Here is a 20,361-nt window from a genome sequence, read left to right as displayed (position 1 = left end):
CACAACCCAAAAATGTGCAGAGTAGGTGGATTGGCCACGCTAAATTGCCCCTTAATTGGAAAAAATAATTGGCTAATCTAAATTTTAAAAAAAAAGAAAACATGGACTCTTTGTTTTACTGATAAAGACATGGTTGTGCAAAAGCAAAGAAGCTATGCAAACCCTTAGTTAGGCCCTAGCTGCAGTACTGCGTTCAATTCTGGGCACCGCACTTTATGAAGGCTTTATAGCAGGTGAAGAGATTTACTAGAATTGTACCAGGGGTAAGGAAATCCAGTTGTGTGGATTGGAGAAGCTGGGACTTTCGTTGAGCAGAGACTCTGTGCCCACCGGGAAGGCTCAAGAGGATTGACGAAAGAACCAGAGAGTTACATGAGGAAACTTTTTTTCTTTTAAAAAGCGCAACTTGTTGCGAGATAGAATGCACTTTGTGAAAGAGTGGTAGAAGTTGATTCAGCAGTGACAGTTCAAAAAGAAATCCGTTAAAATACTTAGAAAAGGGGGGGGAAAAAAATCCGGGCTGAATAAAGAATTGGATTACTCGGATAGCTACACGATGGAACCAGCACAGACATGATTGACTGAATGGTCCCGTGTATTGTATAAGTTCATTGTAAATAAAACAAAGCTTAGAGTGCTCACTGGGAAAAAATACAATCTGCGCTTTGATCACAGGACAGATGAGGACGTCATTGTCAAAGCCAAAATATATAGGAAATAAATGTGGCACGCGCATGATGGTAACAGGCTACACAATTTGTTAAAATCTAATTTCCCAGACGATGGCATCTCTGGCAAGGCAAATATTTTACTGCCCATCCCTAAGCCCAAGACCATTCAGTTGGCTCGTGATCAATGTCATTGTGCAGTTAAGAGTCAACAACATTGCTATGGATCTGGAGGAGTTTCACAAAACCCAGTTCGGACAAGCACAAGGTTAGCAGATTTTTTCCCCCCCCCCAAAGGATATTAGTGAACCAGATGAGTTTTGTTTTTACAAAAATCTGGCAGTTTCATGGTCACCATGACTGATACCAGCTTTTAAATTCCATGATGGGATTTGAACCCAGGGCAGAATTCTCCGCCAGGCCCAACGCCGTCGTGAAACCCGGAGAGGTTCACAACGGCATCAGAAGCCGCTCCTGGCCCCCTAGTCTTCCCCCGCCGGGGGGCTAGGAGGGCCGTGCCATGAATCTCGGCTGCCGGGCCTTGTCGCTGGCGTCAAGGCCCGGCGCGCCGAGAATGACGTGGCCGACGTGCCTAATGACGTCAGCTGCGCATGCGCGGGTTGGCCGGCTCCAACCCGCGCATGCGCGGCTGACGTCACGACGGATGACGGCTCAAACCCACGCATGCGCGGGGGCTGTCTTCCCCTCCGCTGCCCCGCAAGACGTGGCGCCTTGATCTTGCGGGGCGGCGGAGGGAAAAGAGTGCGTCCCTTTGAGACGCCGGCCCAACGATCGGTGGACACCGATCGCGGGCCAGTCCCCTCCCGAGCACGGTCGTGGTGCTCATTCCCCTCTCCGCCCCCCACAAGCCACAAAACAGCTGTCAGCACCATGTTCATGCCGGCAGCGACTAGGTGTGGTTGCCGCTGGCGTGAACCAGTCGGGAACGGCAGGCCGCTCAGCCCATCCGGGTCGGAGAATCGCGGGCTGCTGTGAAAAACGGCGCCCCGCGATTCTCCGAGCGGCGTGACGCAAAACATGACACGCCATTTTGGGGAGGGGCGGGGAAAGAGAGAATTGTGGGGAGTGCCAGAGCAGCCCTCCCGCGATTCTCCCACGTGGCGTGGGGGCGGAGAATCACGCCACCAATGTCTGGGTTATTAGTCCAGGCCTCTGGATAGACCCGTAACCTGTAAGATGTGCAAGTTAGGTGGATTGGCCATGCTGAATTGACCCTAAGTGTAACATAAGGACTATGTCACTGTGCCCATAATTGAAAGGGTCTGAATTTACAAAGAGCCATCACCTGGCCTATTTAAATAGTTTCTTTTGTCAGTTTGTGGATCTACAATGCAGTTTAAATGGTAACTCCTGCAGAATACAATCATTTGTAACATTGTTTCACCTACCTTTTGTTATAACAGCGAGGAGGAAAAAGAGCAGGTTCAGAGTCTGAAACATGGTGATCGGATTAAAGAGCTTGGAGACGTGGATGAAGTTACAGTGAATCTAGGGGGAGGGAAAAGACAATTTGAAGGAAAAATAATTATGGGACGATACGTTTTATGGAACGAAAACTATTGCGATTAGCTATAACACAGTCACCTCGAAACCAGACAATCTGGATTACTCTAGAGACCTTAACGCAATGTATAGAATGGTTGTACACCACTGGGAGAGTTCAGCATTCTGCGAGGCATTCATAGAATTAAAGAATTCCTACAGTGCATAAGGGGCACAGTGCCAGGGACCCGTGTTCAATTCGGACCTTGGGTGGCTGTGCGATGTTGCATGTTCTTCCTGTGTCTACTTGGGTTTCCTGCAGGTGCTCCGATTTCCTCCCACAGTCCAAAGAGATACAGTTTAGGTGGATTGACCATGCTGAATTGATCCTCAAGGTGTCCAAAAATGTTAGGTGGGGTTATGGCATAGGGTGGGGCCCAGGTCAGGTGCAGAGGGTCATCTCTCAGAATCCCGACAAGGCAGCGGCCATTCGGCCTATCGAGTCTGCACCAACCCTCCGAAAGAACACGCCACCCAAGCCGACTTCTCCTGCCCTATCCGCGTAACATAACCTGCACATCTTTGGACTGTGGGAGGAAAGCGGAGCATGCAGATGAAACCCTCGCAGACACGGGGAAAATGTACAAACTCTAGACAGACAAGTCAATCAAGGCCTGAATCAAACCCAGGTCCCTGGCATTGTGATGCAGCAGTGCTAACCACTGTGTCACTGTGCAGTCTTCCAGATTTTACATCCGATCTATCCTCTCATCTAGATTTTTCTTTACAAATTTGTTTTGCATCAAGACAAGCAGAGCTGTGTCTGGGTCAATATTCACCTCTGAATCAGCATCATTGAAAAATTCTCTAGTTATTAGCACCAGGGCCATTTTCTGGGACCTTGCTGTGCACAAATTTGCTGCCCTGCTTGTAACATTACAACAGTGACTACATTTCCAAAAATACCTCATTGAAAATTCCCAATGTACATTGCAGCCAAAGAATGTACAAGGAGCAATAGAAACACTAATTACTTCATCCTTCACTACGTACTGCACGCTTGGATAAATCAGAATGGGCAGACAATTGGAAACTGTCAACAAACAACAAAATGTGGCGGATAATCCCAAGCACGTCTTGCATCTGTGGGCTCTAGTTTCAGGAACTCTCTTTAGTCAATAACAGAGGCACATCTGCTACATAGAACATAGAACATAGAACAGTACAGCACAGAACAGGCCCTTCGGCCCTCAATGTTGTGCCGAGCCATGATCACCCCACTCAAACCCACGTATCCACCCTATACCCATAACCCAACCCCCCCTTAACCTTACTTTTATTAGGACACTACGGGCAATTTAGCATGGCCAATCCACCTAACCCGCACATCTTTGGACTGTGGGAGGAAACCGGAGCACCCGGAGGAAACCCACGCACACAGGGGGAGGACATGCAGACTCCACACAGACAGTGACCCAGCCGGGAATCGAACCTGGGACCCTGGAGCTGTGAAGCATTTATGCTAACCACCATGCTACCCTGCTGCCCCCATGCCGGAGGACTGTTGAGGTTGATCAAATGTCAGTGACGTAGGAAAATACTTCATTTAGCCTAGCAGTGTGAAGAAAGTTCCAGCACAGGAGCCAGATCAGAGTCGGAATCACAGTCCCCACAAGAGACCAAAAGATAACCCAACTGCCAGCCAACATCAGGCAAAATGGGAAATGGGAGATGGCCAGCTTCAGGCTTCAATATTGATTAAGAGTCACTCAGCAAAAGAGCTTCCCGATTATCAACAAACAACTCGAGGACCAATACACTATCCACGAAGTGGAGTATCCATAAATAGTATCACGGGATGCAAATCTTGTTCAAGCTGACTGCACTAGACCACAAACAAAATTGTTGTGGAACTTAAACTAAAACTAAAAAGATCAACAGAAACAGACTTCTCACTGAATCAAAGGGATTGTGGTCTGCATTCATAGATACCTAAATTACATCAGCAAATCTGTGGAACCCTAGATTCTCTACTGGTGGGCCCACGCCTCTGTCAAAAGGATGTAGAAATGTTGGTTCTGAAGACATTATGGTTCTGGGCTGCTAACAAGAAATTGTCTTGGTTTTTTTTGGAGATTGAACAACATCAGAGAATGCGAGAGGTTGCGAGGTTCATGGATAGCACATTTATAGGTGTGGTCACCCTGCAGCTTAAGGCTATGCAGGGAAGGAAGGCTTGAAGGAAATCACCAGGCAGTCAAGAAGAAACCTCCAGTTGTACAGGAGTCCCTCAAGTGCATTGCACACTCTAACCCAGGGGTGGGCAAACTACAGCCCGCGGACCGCATGTGGCCCGCCAAAGGTATTTATGCGGCCCACCAAGATCAAGTCATAAAAAAACTTTTTTTTTTAATTTTTAAAATTTTTTATTTTATTTTAAGGTTAATGGAGGGGGCTGTTGGGTTACTGGTATAGGGTGGATATGTTGACTTGAGTAGGGTGATCATTGCTCGGCACAACATGTGTTTCATGTGAAGTTTCTACTTTAAAATATTAATTAATAAAAATTAATTGCTTTTTTTTCTTTAAACTGAGTTACTTTGTTTTTCAAATAAATGTGTTTCATGTAAAGTTTCTACTTTAAAATATTAATTAATAAAAATTAATTGCTTTTTTCTTCAAAACCTTTTATTTTGGCTATTTTAAATATTAATTATTTTACTTAATATACTATGCGGCCCTTTAAAATTGTGAATTTCTGAATGTGGCCCTTGCACGGAAAAGTTTGCCCACCCCTGCTCTAACCAGTCTTCAGTTCTGAAAGATGGTTCATAGTGGGGGAGGAGGCGCAAGGAGAAAGGGGTCAGGAGAACACGAAGACTGGAAGAATAATAATGGTACGAAATTCAATAATTAGGTGAAGAAACTGGCATTTTTTGGCTGCAGATGTAAATTTGGGATGATGTTTATGAACAGGGGACTGTTGTTAGGGATGATTTTCTCTGCTCAACTCAAAGACAGCAAGGTCTTGCTGGGGTGGAGTGGGGGGGGGGGGGGGGGCGGGAGGAAATAGAGCAGGGGTGGGCAAACTACGGCCCGCCAAAGGTCTTTATGCGGCCCACCAAGTCATTAAAAAAAAACATTTTTTAAAAAATTTTTAAATCTTTTTTTTTAAGGTTAATTGGGGGGCTGTTGGGTTACTTACTGGTATATGGTGGATACGTTGACTTGAGTAGGGTGATCATTGCTCGGCACAACGTCGAGGGCCGAAGGGCCTGTTTTGTGCTGTACTGTTCTATGTTCTATATGAGGCGCCCAGAATCATAACCGGGTGAAGTAATTATTTTACTTAATATACTATGCGGCCCTTTAAAATTGTGAATTTCTGAATGTGGCCCTTGCACGGAAAAGTTTGCCCACCCCTGAAATAGAGGGTTGCCTCCCACATTGCAGCACTGGTCAAGAACAGGTAAATTACAGGGATTTTTCTCATAAGGTTTAAAAGGACACACGCACACAAAGGTTCGGGATGTCCTTCTAACACCAATCATGGTGCAATCAAAGTCCTGTAGCAAAATCTTGGTTCAGTTCTCAAATGGAACAGCCAAGGCCAATGCAATGTCTCTGCAACTTAGACAAGACTTCACTCCTTCACGGATCTGGATGTTGCTCCATTTTCTTTCTTGAACTGTACCTTATTAAATCTCAGAAACCTGTGCCTGGATTTTGCACTCATACACACATGATCAGCAGGTCCAGAAGCAACCGTAGTGTCCACTTCCAACCCCAAACAAAGGAACAACCTGACCTCAGGCTGGCAGGCCAATTAAAGACTCAGGTGATTAAACAATTGTAATGAAACATCCCAGGGTGCAACCTGGTCTATGCGGAGAATTTAAATATTATTGCACTGTGTTTTATGCTTTATGGACATTAAAATTTTTGTAATGTTCTTTTACATATTTTATAAATGAAGTATTTTTTTGCAACAAAAAATAAAACCACTGGATGGCTGCAGAGGAGCACCCAGAGAGGTTGGGGGGGGGGGGGGGGGGGGGTGAACACCCCAGCAGTCACGGTCTGAATTGTTACCAACATAAGCAGAAAGAATTTGGTCTTGCAATCAGAATGCAAAGAACTAGGAAATTAGCAACCAGACCCACAGAGGCAATAATATCCAGGTACTCCCAATATCAAGCGGAGTGGGTATAGAAATTGGAAAATGTGGAGCTGGAAAATGTGGAGCTGGAAAGGTAATGCTTTAGATTGCTGGGACATGATTACCAGCCCTGGGAACTGTGGAACCCAAACAGGCCGGGCGTGCTGCACCTAGGCAACGTAGACAAAACCTGTTTCCTTCGGGGACGATTTGCTAGTACTATTGGGTTTCAGAGGAAGATGGAAAGTAGCCAAGTTATAGGAACCCCATCATTAAGAACAAACAAGGAAAAGTAAAGCACAGGAACAGGCCCTTCGTCCTCCAAACATATGCCGATCATGATGCCCTAATTTTAAAAAACAAAACCTTCTGCCCTTACTCGGTCCGCATCCTGCTGCCAAAGATGGTGACGGAGCGTGGCGACTCAATCACAGATCCTCTTCTTACATCTCCTATAACCGTACTAATCTCCTAAAAACTTAATTCTACATTTATTTACCTTGTGTTGCCCTTTTACGTATTTTCTTTTCTTGTACTAAGTGGTCTGTTTGAGCGGTACGCAGAAAGATACTTTTCACTGTACCTCAGTACACGTGACAATAAACAAATCCAAATCCCTCCCTATTAATGTATCCATCCAGACACCTCGTAAATGTTGCTAATGTGCATGCTTCCACCGCCTCCTCTGGCAGTGTGTCCCAGGCACCCACCACACTGCGAGAAAAATTTACCCCACACATCTTCCCCCCCACCTTGAACCTGTGCCCCCTTGCAATTGACATTTCCACCCTTGGAAAAAGCCTCCGACTGTCCACCCTGTCTATGCCTCTCAATTTTGCAGACCTCAATCTGGTCTCCCCTCAGCCTCCGTCTTTCCAGTGAAAACGATCCTAGTTTATTTAACCTCTCTTCATAGCTAACGCCCTCGGGCCCAAGCAACATCCTGGTTAACCTTCTTTGCACTCTCTCCAAAGCTTCCATGTCCTTCTGATAATGCGGTGACCAGAACTGCACACAACACTCCAAATGCAGCCTAACCAAGGTTTTATATAGCTGTAACATGATTTCCAAACTCTTGTACTCAATGCCCCGGCTGATGAATGCAAGCGTGCCATATGCCTTCTTAAATCACCTTCATCACCCATGTTGTCACTTTTAGGGAACTGTGGACCTGAACGCCCAGATCGCTCTGTATATTAATGTTCCCAAGGGTTCTGCCATTTACAGTACAATTCATACCTAGATTTGATCCTCCAAAATGCATTACCATGCATTTGTCCGGATTAAACTCCATCCGCCATTTCTGTGCCCAAGTCTCCAATCTATCTATATCCTGTTGCATCCTCTGACAATCCTTGGTACCATCAGCAACTCCGCCAATCTTAGTGTCAACTGCAAACTTTAGTATCAGATCACCCACATTTTCCTCCAGATCATTTATATGTACTACAAAAGGTCCCAGCACTGATCCCAGTGGAACACCACTCGTTACAGATCTCCATTCAGAAAAACACCCTTCCACCTCTACTCTGTCTTCTATAACCAAGCCAGTTCTGTATATATCTAGCCAGCCCACCAAGAATCCCATGCGATTTTAATTTTTCTACCAGTCTGCCATGTGGCACCTTGTCAAATGCCTTGCTAAAGTCCATATAAAACTACATATACAGCCCTTCCCTCAATTTTCTGTCACCTCTTCCAAAAGCTCAATCAAGTTGGTGAGACGTGACTTCCCCGTACAAAACCATGCTGCCCGTCATTAACTAGTCCACGTTCCTCCAAACCTGCGTACACCCTGTCCCTCAGTATCTTTTCCAAAAGCTTCCTGCTTTTGCCAGGCTCTCCGGTCTATAATTTGCTGTATTGTCCCGGCTTCCTATCTTATTCCCCAGTCCTCTGAAAACCTTACCCGTGTTTAAGGAGGATGTGAAGATATCTGTTAATGCCCCAGTTATTTCTCCCCTTGCCTCCCACAGTAACCTAGGATAGATCCCATCGGCCCGGAGGACAATTTAGGATAATCAACACTTCCTCCTTTGATATATTGATGTTCTTGAGAGTTCACACACTTATACCTGACTGAACATCCGTCATGCCTTTCTCCCTGGTGAATACCGATGCAAAGTACTCAATAACGATTTTATCCATGTCTTGTGTTCCACGCATAACTTCCCTCCATTGTCCTTAAGTGGCCCTACTCTTTCTTTTGTTACCCTCTTGCTCCTAACATATGCATTAAAAAGCCTTGGGATACTCTTTGACCATGTTTGCTGAAGACATTTCATGGCCCCTTTTAGCCCTCCTAATTCTGTGTACCCGAACAGGCACCTTCACTAGGGGCTTTTCACAGTAACTTCATTGGAGTGTTAATGTAAGCCTAACTGTGATAATAAAAATTATTTTTTTTCTTTAGCTTCCCTCATCATCCATGGTTCCAGAATCCTGCCATTTCTATCCTTCATTTTTGCGGGGGCATGTCGGGCCTGCACTTCAATCAACTGGCCTTTAAAAGCCTCCCACATGTCAAACATGGATTTGCCCTCAATCCACATTTTCTGTCTAATATGTATGTAATTGCCCCCCCCCCCCCCCCCCATTAAGCAACCTCAACTGTGGGCCACTCTTGTCCTTATCAATGACTACTCGAAATCGTATGGAATCATGGTCGGTATGCCCACTGAAACATCAATCACCTGGCCTGGCTCATTCCCCATTGCCCAGTCTAGTATGGCCTCCTCCCCGTTTGGATCGTCAACATACTGTATCAAAAAGCCCTCCTGGACGCATCTAACAAATTGCGCTATCCGTGCCCCTGGCTGCAAGGGATTCCCAGTCAATATGGGGGAAGTTAAAACAGTCAATATGGGGGAAGTTAAGATCACCCATCATAACTACCCTGCTTTTTTCACATCTTTTCAGTCTGACGACACAACTGCTCCTCTGTCTCCTGTGGGTTATTTTGAGGTCTATACTACACTATCAACAGTGCAATTTCAACCTGCTTATTCCTGAGTTCCACCTATAATGCCTCACTAAAGATCCCTCCAATGTCTCCTCCCTCAACACAGCTATGATCTGCTCCCGAATCAGCAATGTAACTCCCCCATCTCTTTTGCTTCCTCTCCTGTCCCGTCTGAAACAACGATATCACGGAACGTCAAGCTGCCAGTCCTATCCCTCCTTTAACCATGAGCTGGATCCTCCATTTTGGAGACTAAGTCCCCAAGCCGGCATGAAAATGGTGGTCTTTTACGCCAGGAAAACTGGTGCAAAACAGCCACCGATTTCCCGTTTTGCTGAGGACTAGCAGGGAGGCAGCGTAGAACTTGCAGCTCGAGCTGCCGATCCGGCCTGCAGCATTTCCGGTTCCGTGGCCGCGCATGTGCATGCCGTCAGCCTGCAGCGGCCACGCCATGCTTCATGGCGGACTCAGCCTGCAGACCCGCACCGCAAAAGTTATGCCCCCCTTCAGCTGCTCACACACCCCGGACCGCCCGCAGTGCCCCCAGCCGCGAATGAAGCCCCACTGCCCACGGATCAACAGTCCCCCGACTGTGGCAGCTGCAGACCGAGACCGCAGCTGCCACCCGAGGTTCCCCAACGGTGTGAGCACACAGGAAATCACCTGAGGGCACGAATAATCAGTGCAGCGTACACCTAGAGTACACCGCTTTTCAGGGAGCAGAGAATACAAAAACCAGCACCGCTCCCGATATTGGTGTCAAAACGGATTATCCGCCCCGTCGCCGAATGTGATTTCAGCCTCGGAGAGCGAAGAATCCAACCTCAGGGCTCCGTTATTGCAATTACATCATAGTTCCATGTCATAATCCACTCTTTCAGGTAATCTGTTTTACCCATTATACTTCTTGCATTGAAGCAAACGCACTCCAGATCCACAGTCCGGCTCCTTATTTTTATCTTAAGTAAGTGGCACTTACTGGCTTGCCCTTTCAGTTCCCATATCCCACCACAGTAGTTTAAACCTTCCCGAACAGCACCAGCAAACCTCCTCCTCTCACCAGCACCAGCAAACCTCCTCCTCTCACCAGCACCAGCAAACCTCCTCCTCTCACCAGCACCAGCAAACCTCCTCCTCTCACCAGCACCAGCAAACCTCCTCCTCTCACCAGCACCAGCAAACCTCCTCCTCTCACCAGCACCAGCAAACCTCCTCCTCTCACCAGCACCAGCAAACCTCCTCCTCTCACCAGCACCAGCAAACCTCCTCCTCTCACCAGCACCAGCAAACCTCCTCCTCTCACCAGCACCAGCAAACCTCCTCCTCTCACCAGCACCAGCAAACCTCCTCCTCACACCACCACCACCACCTCCTCACACCACCACCACCACCACCACCACCCCCCAAATTTAGCCCCATTCCACATTCGGGGCTGGATTCTCCCCTGTCCGGATGCTCCGTTCTGCCGGCAGCCCGGAGGTTTCCTGACGGCGTGGGGCTGCCCCACAATGGGGAAACCGGCCGGCCAAACGGAGCATCCCTCCCGCGGGGTGAAAATAGAAATGTGGCTTGGCGGGGCGGAGAATTCAGCCCAGGCCTGGCTGCCAGTAGCGGCATCAAGGGACACTTCCTCAAGTTTTTTTAAAAAATGATCTTGCAAGACGATTGTAAGCAAATACATTCGAAGTGGGGTTAGTGCCGTTAGGAAAGAGGCAGGTAGACCCGAAGCAATAAAAATAAAATGAAAGTTTTGGTGGGACGCGGGTTAAAGACGAACAGTAATTTGGGCGATTGTGTAATTAGTTATGATTAACAACCAACTCTGACCTAAATTCTAGCAACAGTTCAATGCACAGTGCAGGGTGAAAGTAGGTGCCAGGTACAATCAGACTCGGAAAAGCAAAATACTTAAAGCAAAGTACTCTGAATTAAACAGATTGTTAAATTAGCACACCGCACGCACAATTCCTATACTCAACTCCTGGACACATGAGAAATGTTTTCCCCATCAGTAGATCAAAGTCACTGTTAAGCTTACTTACAGTACACACGATGGCGGTCGGACCCCTCTGCGGCTGATCTCCGCAAGAAGCATTTGCGAAATATCAGGACAGTCACTTTCAATGGAGGGCGGGGGGTTTCCCACATATACCGAAAAGGCAAAAACACCAGCCCAATGGAGTAGATATTTAACCCAGCAGAAATCTCAGCAGAAAACGTGTACTCACGTGATCCTTCTTCTCACTCATAGGTCGCTATTCACCTCCGTATATTTAGCAGCTGACGTAGAAAATACTGCGTGATATTCTTTTTTTTTATAAATGTTTTTATTCAGTTTTCGTATTTTATATTGAACAAATTACAAATTGTTAGGAGAGAGAAAAAAAAAACAAACAAAAACAAACACGCAAAAATTAACACACATATTTACAGGTAAGCATCTTCGTAGTAGTAACTGCGCCCCCCCCCCCCCCCCTCCCCCCCTCAACATGTTTATTTAGCTTGGTTTTGGGCCTTAGCTAGCCATCGAACCCCCGTAACGAACCTGTAGCCCCCCCCCCCCCCCCCTCCCGCTACCTTCCCCCGACTATTCTTCCTCTTGTACATTGGCCACAAATAGGTCCCGGAACAGTCGCATGAATGGCTCCCACGTTCTGTGGAAGCCGTCGTCCGACCCTCGGATGGCAAATTTGATTTTCTCCATTTGGAGAGATTCCGAGAGGTCGGACAGCCAGTCCGCAGCTCTGGGCGGTGCTGCTGACCGCCAGCCAAACAGGATTCTACGGCGGGCGATCAGGGAGGCAAAGGCAAGGGCATCCGCCCTCCTCCCCAGGAATAGATCTGGCTGTTCTGAAACCCCGAAGACCGCCACTATCGGGCATGGCTCCACCCTCACTCCCACCACTTTGGACATTACCTCGAAGAAGGCTGTCCAGTACTCCACGAGTCTGGGGCAGGACCAGAACATGTGGGCGTGGTTGGCCGGGCCTCTTTGGCACCGTTCACATCTGTCTTCCACCTCCGGGAAGAACCTACTCATACGGGTTCTTGTTAAGTGGGCTCTATGTACCACTTTTAGTTGCGTCAGGCTGAGCCTTGCGCACGTGGAGGTGGAGTTGACCCTATGCAGTGCTTCGCTCCAGAGTCCCCACCCGATCTCCATCCCCAGGTCGTCCTCCCATTTCCTCCTTGTTGCGTCCAGTACGGTGTCGTCCCTATCTACCAGTCGGTCATACATGTCACTACAGTTCCCTTTCTCTAGGATACTTGCGTCCAGTAGGTCTTCCAGTAGTGTCTGTCGTGGCGGTTGTGGGTACGTCCTTGTCTCCTTTCGTAGGAAGTTTTTGAGCTGCAGGTACCGTAGCTCGTTCCCCCCAGCTAGCTGAAATTTCTCTGTCAGTTCGTCCAGTGTTGCGATCCTGTCGTCCGTGTACAGGTCCCTGACTGTCAGTGTCCCCCCGTCCTGCCTCCACCTTTTGAAGGTGGCGTCGGTCAGTGCTGGTTTGAACCTATGGTTGTTGCAGATGGGAGCCCTGTTCGACATTTTGGTCAGGCCAAGTTGCTGCCGCAGTTGGTTCCAGGATTGGAGGGTGGCTGTCACCACTGGGCTGCTGGAGTGTTTTTTGGGTGGGGATGGGAGTGCTGCCGTGGCGAGGGCCCGGAGGGAGGTTCCCATGCAGGAGGCCTCCTCCGCACGCACCCACTCAGCTTCTGGCTCCTGGATCCATCCCCTTACTCGCTCGGCTGTTGCTGCCCAGTGGTAGAATTGTAGATTCGGGAGGGCTAACCCTCCCCTGGTTTTTGTTTTTTGTAAGACCTTCTTTGGGATCCTAGCATTTTTACCCCCCCATACGAACGCCATGATGAGTTTGTCCAGCGCTTTGAAAAAGGCCTTGGGGATGTAGATCGGAATGGATCTAAACAGGAAGAGGAACCTGGGCAGTACGTTCATTTTGATCGTCTGAACTCTCCCCGCGAGGGAGAGCGGGAGTGTGTTCCATCTTTGCAGGTCCTTTTTAACTTCCTCCGTCAGGCTGGTGAGGTTCCATTTGTGGATCCCTTTCCAGTCATGGGCTATTTGGATCCCCAGGTAGCGGAATTTATGTCGGGCTTGTTTGAACGGCAGCCCCTTTAGTGCTGCCCCCCCCCCCCCCCCTTGCGGGTGTAATGGGAAGATCTCACTTTTGCTCATGTTGAGTTTGTAGCCCGAGAAGGCTCCAAACTCTTTCAGGAGCTGCGTGATATTCTTAAACAGAGAAAGGAAATACAGAAAACGTTTGAAGCAAGTTTAAAGTTTTTAAACACACTGTTTCTAACGTGCATCTGATTTTTCTACGGTGGCGCGGGAAGCGGGACAACAGGGCTCACGTTTTGCTCCTTTTTGCTAACCTCATTGTAAATATGTTTTGGATTGTAATCAGTCGAATCCTCGGGGAATGCGGAATGCCAAGCAACCGGATGTCTTTACATCGGGACCAAATTTCTCAGAGGCTGGTTTACTCTGACTCTGAACTTCTTTCAAGTTCCAACTGAAGCGAACAAATTGAGGGACAAATTAAAAGGGGCACTGCCCTAAACAAAAACACAGAGCATAGGAAACTGTGGTAGTATGACTAAGGGTATTAAGGTACCTGGGAGTGTGAGCTGCCATTGGTGCAGAGGGCTCGCTGCTCATTGGCCCAGGTATCCTGTTCTCCATATTCCTATTGGCTAAGAGGAAGGTAGGTCCAGCCAGGTCATTTCTGCATGGGTGCTGCTCACTTCTTGCTGATTAAAGCCTTTCGTTTCGGACTTCACCTACGTTTCGTGTCCATTGATTGTGAATCAGAAACTTAAAAACATTAAACCAAAAGGCCTGGGTCACTGTCCGTGTGGCGTTTGTACATTCTCCCCGTGTCTGCATGGGTTCACCCCCACAACACAAAGATGTGCAGGTTAGGTGGATTGGCCAATCTTTTGAGGACGACTACCAACAAAAATTAAGGACAAAGCAAAAAAGGCTGCTCCTGTTGGGGGCACTGCCCGAACATAACGAAGATCAACAGAAACTTAAAAACATCAAATAAGAGTGCAGTTAAAGGGGTCAATGAAGCACCCCAATCCCTGGGCAAGGAAGGCCTCGATGGTGCCCATGGACACCCGGGCTCCCTCTCCAGGGACACCCGGCCTCGAATGAAGCCGCAGAAGAGGGGCAGGCAGTCATGTTGGATGGTCTGCTCAGTCGCCCACTGCCTGGATATGTTACGCCCTTACTCTGAAATGGACATTAATTCAGCCTGTTAAACAGACAAATTAACTGCTGTTTTCTAATTTTGTGATGGGTAGTGGGAAACAGCAAAGCCTCCTGTAGCAGAATGTGGTGGTCTGTCTCTTTAAGACAGCAGATGAGGGTCACCTGGCTTGGGGGCCCATTTGGGGACCGAGAGCTGGTGATCACCCCAGAGGGTGGAGTCCCCTCTCAGGCAGAGTACATCTAGAAGCCATGTGGTTAGCTGTGTAAGGGGCTGATGCTCCAGGGGTGCAGGGCCAGCTGGTCTCTGTACCATTTTTTCATTGTTATCAAAAAGCACCCTTGTTTGGTTATACAAGTTGCCTCCGCTGTATTGCTTTTAGCCAGAACACCTTGCCAGATAGGTTAGCAGGAGGCTCCAGGCAGCAACCATTGTGGACTGAAGTAGTGTGGTTTGGCAAGGAACTGGCACAGCATGGGTAGTAAAGGTGACAATCAGGACCAGGGGTCACCCATCAATAAGGAGGGTGTGAAGGCAGCTGGTTTGATGTGGTGATGAACAGAGGGAACCAGGAGAATTTGAATAAAATGTTACATAAGGCAAAGAAAGATATTGTTGAAGATGGCTGCTGTATTTCAAAGAGGAACATATACAATTGGAAGATTAGATAAGGCAACTGCAGTGTAAGTTCACTTCTGAAATACAGGAGCCATAAAGTTTTTTTAAAAGGGGAGATTGATAAATTCGGAGAAAGGAAACTTCTGAAGGATTCTCGGTAACCATAGAGGGTAAGGTCAAAGGGGAAATGCAGACTTAAGAAAACTTTAAAGGTGTTGTGTTTTGTGTTGGCTGGTTAGGCCTTAAAGAAGGGAAACCGTGGTTAGCACTGCTGCCTTACAGTGCCAGGGACCTGGATGACTGTCTGTGTGGAGTTTGCATGTTCTCCCCGTGTCTGCTTTGGTTTCCTTCTACAGTCCAAAGATGTGCAGGTTAGGTGGATTAGCCACGATAAATTACCCCTTAGTGTCTAATTATTTAGGTGGGGCTACAGGTGGGAGAAGTGGGCCTTGGTGGGGTGCTCTTTTGGAAGGTCGGTGCAGACTCAATGGGCCAAATGGCCTCCTTCTGCATTGTAGGGATTCTATGATTCGACAAAAACAGAATTAAGCCCGTGAGAACCAGTTTGCTGTCGTCCTCAGGGACCATAGCCTAGAGTAGTAATGATCAGCTGTGTGGGTGCTTGAACATTTCAGTCACATCAGACTGGGGTTTTGTTGATTTAATAAGCTAATGAGTATAAGGTTGAGTCTAAGCATGTTTATCACGTGTATTTTGTTCCTATAATTCCAGGGTCCAAGAATCACGGTAAGGAGGAAGGGAACAGAACCACTTTAATATTCCTGAATCAGGGTTGAAACATTCCAGAATCAGGTGATCCCTGCACACTCTGGCATCCTCACAAGTTCTCCACACCACAAGCCATGCCTGGTCACCTCTTTGCACAGCCTGCGCGCCTCAGTATTCAAAGGATCCCTGTGCCTCTATTTCAAAGAAAGAACAAAGAAAAGTACAGCACAGGAACAGGCCCTTCAGCACTCCAAGCCTGTGCCGACCATGCTGCCCATCTAACCTAAAACTTTCTACACTTCCGGAGTCCGTATTCCTCTGTTCCATCTTATTCATATATTTGTCAATACGTCCTTTAAACATTCAGCGCCGGCCCTAGGGTTGCTGGCGCCCCGGGCAAGCTGAACTTCGGCGCCCTTGGGGAGAGGGGGGAGGGGGGGGGGGGGGGGGCTGGGAGGGGGGGTGGGCCTGGGAGGGGGGACCCGAGGGGAGGGCGGGGGGGGGGGGCGGACCCAGGGGAGGGCGGGGGGGGCCCGAGGGGGGACCGAGGGAGGGCGGGGGGGGGCGGCCCGAGGGGGGGACCCGAGGGGGGGGGAACCCAGGGGGGGGGGGGACCCGAGGGGGGGGCCCGAGGGGGAGGGACCCGAGGGGGGGGGGACCGAGGGGGGGGACCCAAGGGGGGGGCCGACCGGGGGGGGGGGGGGGGGGGGGGGGGGGGGGTGGGGGGGGGGGGGGGGGGGGGGGGGGGGGGGGGGGGGGGCGGGGGGGGGGGGGGGGGGGGGGGGGGGGGGGGGGGGGGGGGGGGGGGGGGGGGGGGGGGGGTGGGGGGGGGGGGGGGGACCCGGGGGGGGGGGGGGGGGACCGGGGGGGGGCGGACCCGAGGGGGGGGGCGGGGGGGGGGGGGGGGGGGGGGGGGGGGGGGGGGGACCCGAGGGGGGGGGGGGGGGGGGGGGGACCCGAGGGGGGGACCCGAGGGGGGGGACCCGAGGGGGGGGGGACCCGAGGGGGGGGGACCCGAGGGGGAGGCGGACCTGAGGTGGGGGGGGACCCGAGGGGGGGCGGACCCAAGGGGGGGGGCCGACCGGGGGGGGGGGCCGCCCTGGGGGAGGGGGGCCGCCCTGGGGGAGGGGTGCCGCCCTGGGGGAGGGGTGCGGTACGTTTCAGCGCCGCCGCTTCAGCGCTGCCGTTTCAGCGCCAGGACTTTTCAGCACCAGAAAAAAAAAATCATACAGCAGGAAAAACAAGACCTTGGGGAACTGCCCCTCATAAGCATCCTCCAGAAGGAACATCCCAAGTACCCAGGGACAACAGGATACTGGCCATATCATTGGACCTGCACCCCATCCAAATCCAAACCTCTCCCGTCCCAGCAGGGAAAATGTACTGTCCCCATTCATATTAAGAGGAAAAGGATAATCACTCCAGCCCCAGCCAGGGGGACCCCGGGAAACTAACCCGACCAACAGAGTGCACCATGATTAGAAATAACACCCTCAAGAGAGACGAAAAGAATGAAAGGAGCGGGATGCAGTCATAATAATAGTCCTTGGGGGGAGTGATAATTGATTATTGATTATTGAAACCGCATGAGCAGATGGTAAATTGTTTTCTAACCTACACCAGATGACATGTAGTTCAACGGAGGGTTTTTCAAAACTCTCACTGACAGTTTCAGCTTTTTCTCCCCTATGTTTAAAGAGCATGGGATTTTTATCCCCATGTTTAAAGAGAAGCAAATTTTAAAAGCTTCAGACATGACATTTAAGCAGACCTTGGGGGTGAGGCTTCTGTATCTGGGTTCTGCACACCACTTAGCACACAGTAATAAAACTCCAAAAAAAGGCCAAATAACTAAGTGTTATAACTAAGTATACCTGTGTCACCACCTTTGCACTGCAGCTTTTTGGCTCCCCTGTTAATCTCGTTGCGCTTGTAAAGTGACCTGTGAATGAATGAGCGCTGGCCAGCTGAAATTTTTGGCGCTGAAACGGCAGCGCTGAAATTTTTGACGCTGAAACGTCCAGGCGCTGAAACGGCAGCGCTGAAACGTCGGCGCTGAACTGTCCCATTCCCCTGGGGGAGGGCGGCCACAGCGGGGGAGGGCGGCCACCGCGCATGCGCTGGTTGGCACCGCCCCAACTGCGCATGCGCGGGGCCCGAGTCTGGCACCCCCTAGCACATGGTGCCCCGGGCGACTGCCCGAGTTGCCGGTGCCTTGAGCCGGCCCTGTAAACATTACTATCACACCTGCTTCCGCCACCTCCTCCAGCCACCCTCTACCCTCTGTGTAAAAAAAGTTCCCTCGCACATCTCCTCTAACCTTTGCCCCTCTCACCTTAAACCTATGTCCCCTAATAATTGACTCTTCCGCCCTCGGAACAATCTTCTGACAATCCACACTGTCCATGCCCTTCATAATTTTGTACACATCTTTCAGGTCGCCCCTCAACCTCTGTCATTCCAGTTAGAACAAACTGAGTTATCTAATTTTTCCTCATAGCTAATGTCATCCATTCCAGGCAACATCCTGGTAAACCTCTTCTGTACCCTCCCCAAGGCCTCCACATCCTTCTGGTAGTGTGCCGACCAGAATTGGACACTGTACTCCAAGTGTGGCCTAACTAAGGTTCTATACAGCTGCAGCATGACTTGCCAATTTTTATACTCAATGCCCCAGCTGATGAACGTAAGCATGCCATAGGCCTTCTTGACTACCTTCTCCACCTGCGTCGGCACTTTCAGTGACCCATGGACCTGTACACCCAGATCCTTCTTCCTGACAATATTCTGAAGGGTTCTGTCATTTACTGTATATTTCCCACCTGTATTAAACCTTCCAAAACGCATCCTCTCACATTTGTCCGGATTAAACTCCACTCAAGTTTCTAACCGATCTATATCCTGCTGTATCCTCTGACAGTCCTCATCACCAGCCGCAATGCCACCAACCTTTGTGTTGTCCGCAGACTTACTCATCAGACCAGTTACATTTTTCTCCAAATAATTTCTAAATATTACAAACAGCAAAGGTCCCAGCACTGATCCCTGTGGAACACCACTAGTCACAGCCCCCCATTCAGAAAAGCATCCTTCCACTGCTCCCCGCTGTCTTCTGTGACCCAGCCTGTTCTGTATCCATCTTGCCAGCTCACCTCTGATCCTATATGACTTCACCTTCTGCATCAGTCTGCCATGAGGGACCTTGTCAAAGGCCTTACAGAAGTCCATGAAGACAATATCCACTGCCCTACCTTGTTTAAAAAATAAATTTAAAGTACCCAATTCTTTCTTTAATTTCAGATTAAGAGGCAATTTAATGTAGCCAATTCACCTTCCCTGCACATCTTTCTTTTGGGTTGTGGGGGTGAGACCCACACAGACACAGTGACAGTGACCTGGAGCCGGGATCGAACCCGGGCCCTCGGCGCCATGAGGCAGCAATGCTATCCACTGCGCCACCGTGCTGCCCCACTGCCCTACCTTCATCAATCATCTTCGTCACATCTTCGAAAAACCCGATCAAGTCAGTGAGACGCGACCTCCCCTTCACAAAACTTCCTCCTCCTCAGCATAGCCTCTGCCCCTGCTCTTCCTCTGATGAGCTGCGTCTTTGCAAGGTCTCACCGACCACACCTCTCTGAAGAGCCATGTTGTGGAGCAGAGCAACACAATGAGCAAGATCATTTGGTGGTCGATCCTGTGTTGAGAGTTTGCCTTCATGCCAATCATTCCTCCCTCATGCCCTCCAGTTAATGAGAACTCCACCCTTTCTGTGGAGAGTGCCGCCCCTCATTGTCATTGGGCCAAAAAATTATGTCTCATGCCTCACTACAAGCTACCGCCATCCTTTTGGACAGGTAGACTTCCTATTGTGATTGGCAGCCTTGCCCTCTGCCCACCTGTCCCTGCGATGCCCTCATTGAATGCTGGAGCACTGACTCAACACGCTCATTGCTAGCTGTGCAGGGCCCCTCTTTTCAATGGATGGGGGTCCATTGCACCACTGATCCTCCTATGGGGCTAGGGCCCCAATATTGCTTGGACAGCCATGTCTGGCTGCTCACTCTCTATCCAGCTTCTTTTAGTGGTAAACCCCAGTCAGCACATGGACCCCTGGGAAAATGTTGACTTTCCCCTTCAACAAGCTCACAATGAGCTCTTTAACATCTTTAATTAGCCTTAATCAGGTGGTGGCAGGGGTCACTGTCCAACCCTCACACCACCCAGGTGGGCATTGCCAGTGCTGGGAACTGCATCTGGAAACTGACACATCGACCTGTACAGGTCTTTGGGGTCCTGTTCGCTTCTATTCCTGACCCAGCGGGGCCACAAAATGCAGCCCTATGTCCCTTGCTAGCTTGATCTCATCCCAGTAGCCAGGAACATTTAGTTACAACCCTGATCACCCGGAAACCATGGCCTGAATTGTTCTCTTGGCATGCACCTAAGGTTGGCATGGTCCGAAATGAAGGCGCAACTCACTCCCAACCA

General features: G+C 49.6%; 1 protein-coding gene across 5 annotated transcripts in view; it reads right to left on the bottom strand.

Moving 5' to 3' along the window:
* Positions 1 to 13,888, bottom strand: part of LOC119965973 — a 42,804-nt gene extending 28,916 nt beyond the window's left edge. For 3 of the 5 annotated variants that reach the window (XM_038797036.1, XM_038797038.1, XM_038797040.1), the window contains exons 1-3: positions 13,661 to 13,888; positions 11,521 to 11,599; positions 2,078 to 2,177 (exon numbers count right to left, since the gene is read on the bottom strand). In XM_038797036.1, the coding sequence (XP_038652964.1) occupies positions 2,078 to 2,177; positions 11,521 to 11,541 (121 nt within the window). In that variant the 5' untranslated portion in view covers positions 11,542 to 11,599; positions 13,661 to 13,888. The other 2 variants (XM_038797037.1, XM_038797039.1) reach the window with 2 other exon arrangements.
* Between the last annotated feature and the right edge of the window lie 6,473 nt (positions 13,889 to 20,361).

Source organism: Scyliorhinus canicula, chromosome 5, assembly GCF_902713615.1.
Source record: "Scyliorhinus canicula chromosome 5, sScyCan1.1, whole genome shotgun sequence".
Classification (NCBI taxonomy): domain Eukaryota; kingdom Metazoa; phylum Chordata; class Chondrichthyes; order Carcharhiniformes; family Scyliorhinidae; genus Scyliorhinus; species Scyliorhinus canicula.
This window is presented reverse-complemented; position numbering and strand designations above follow the sequence as displayed.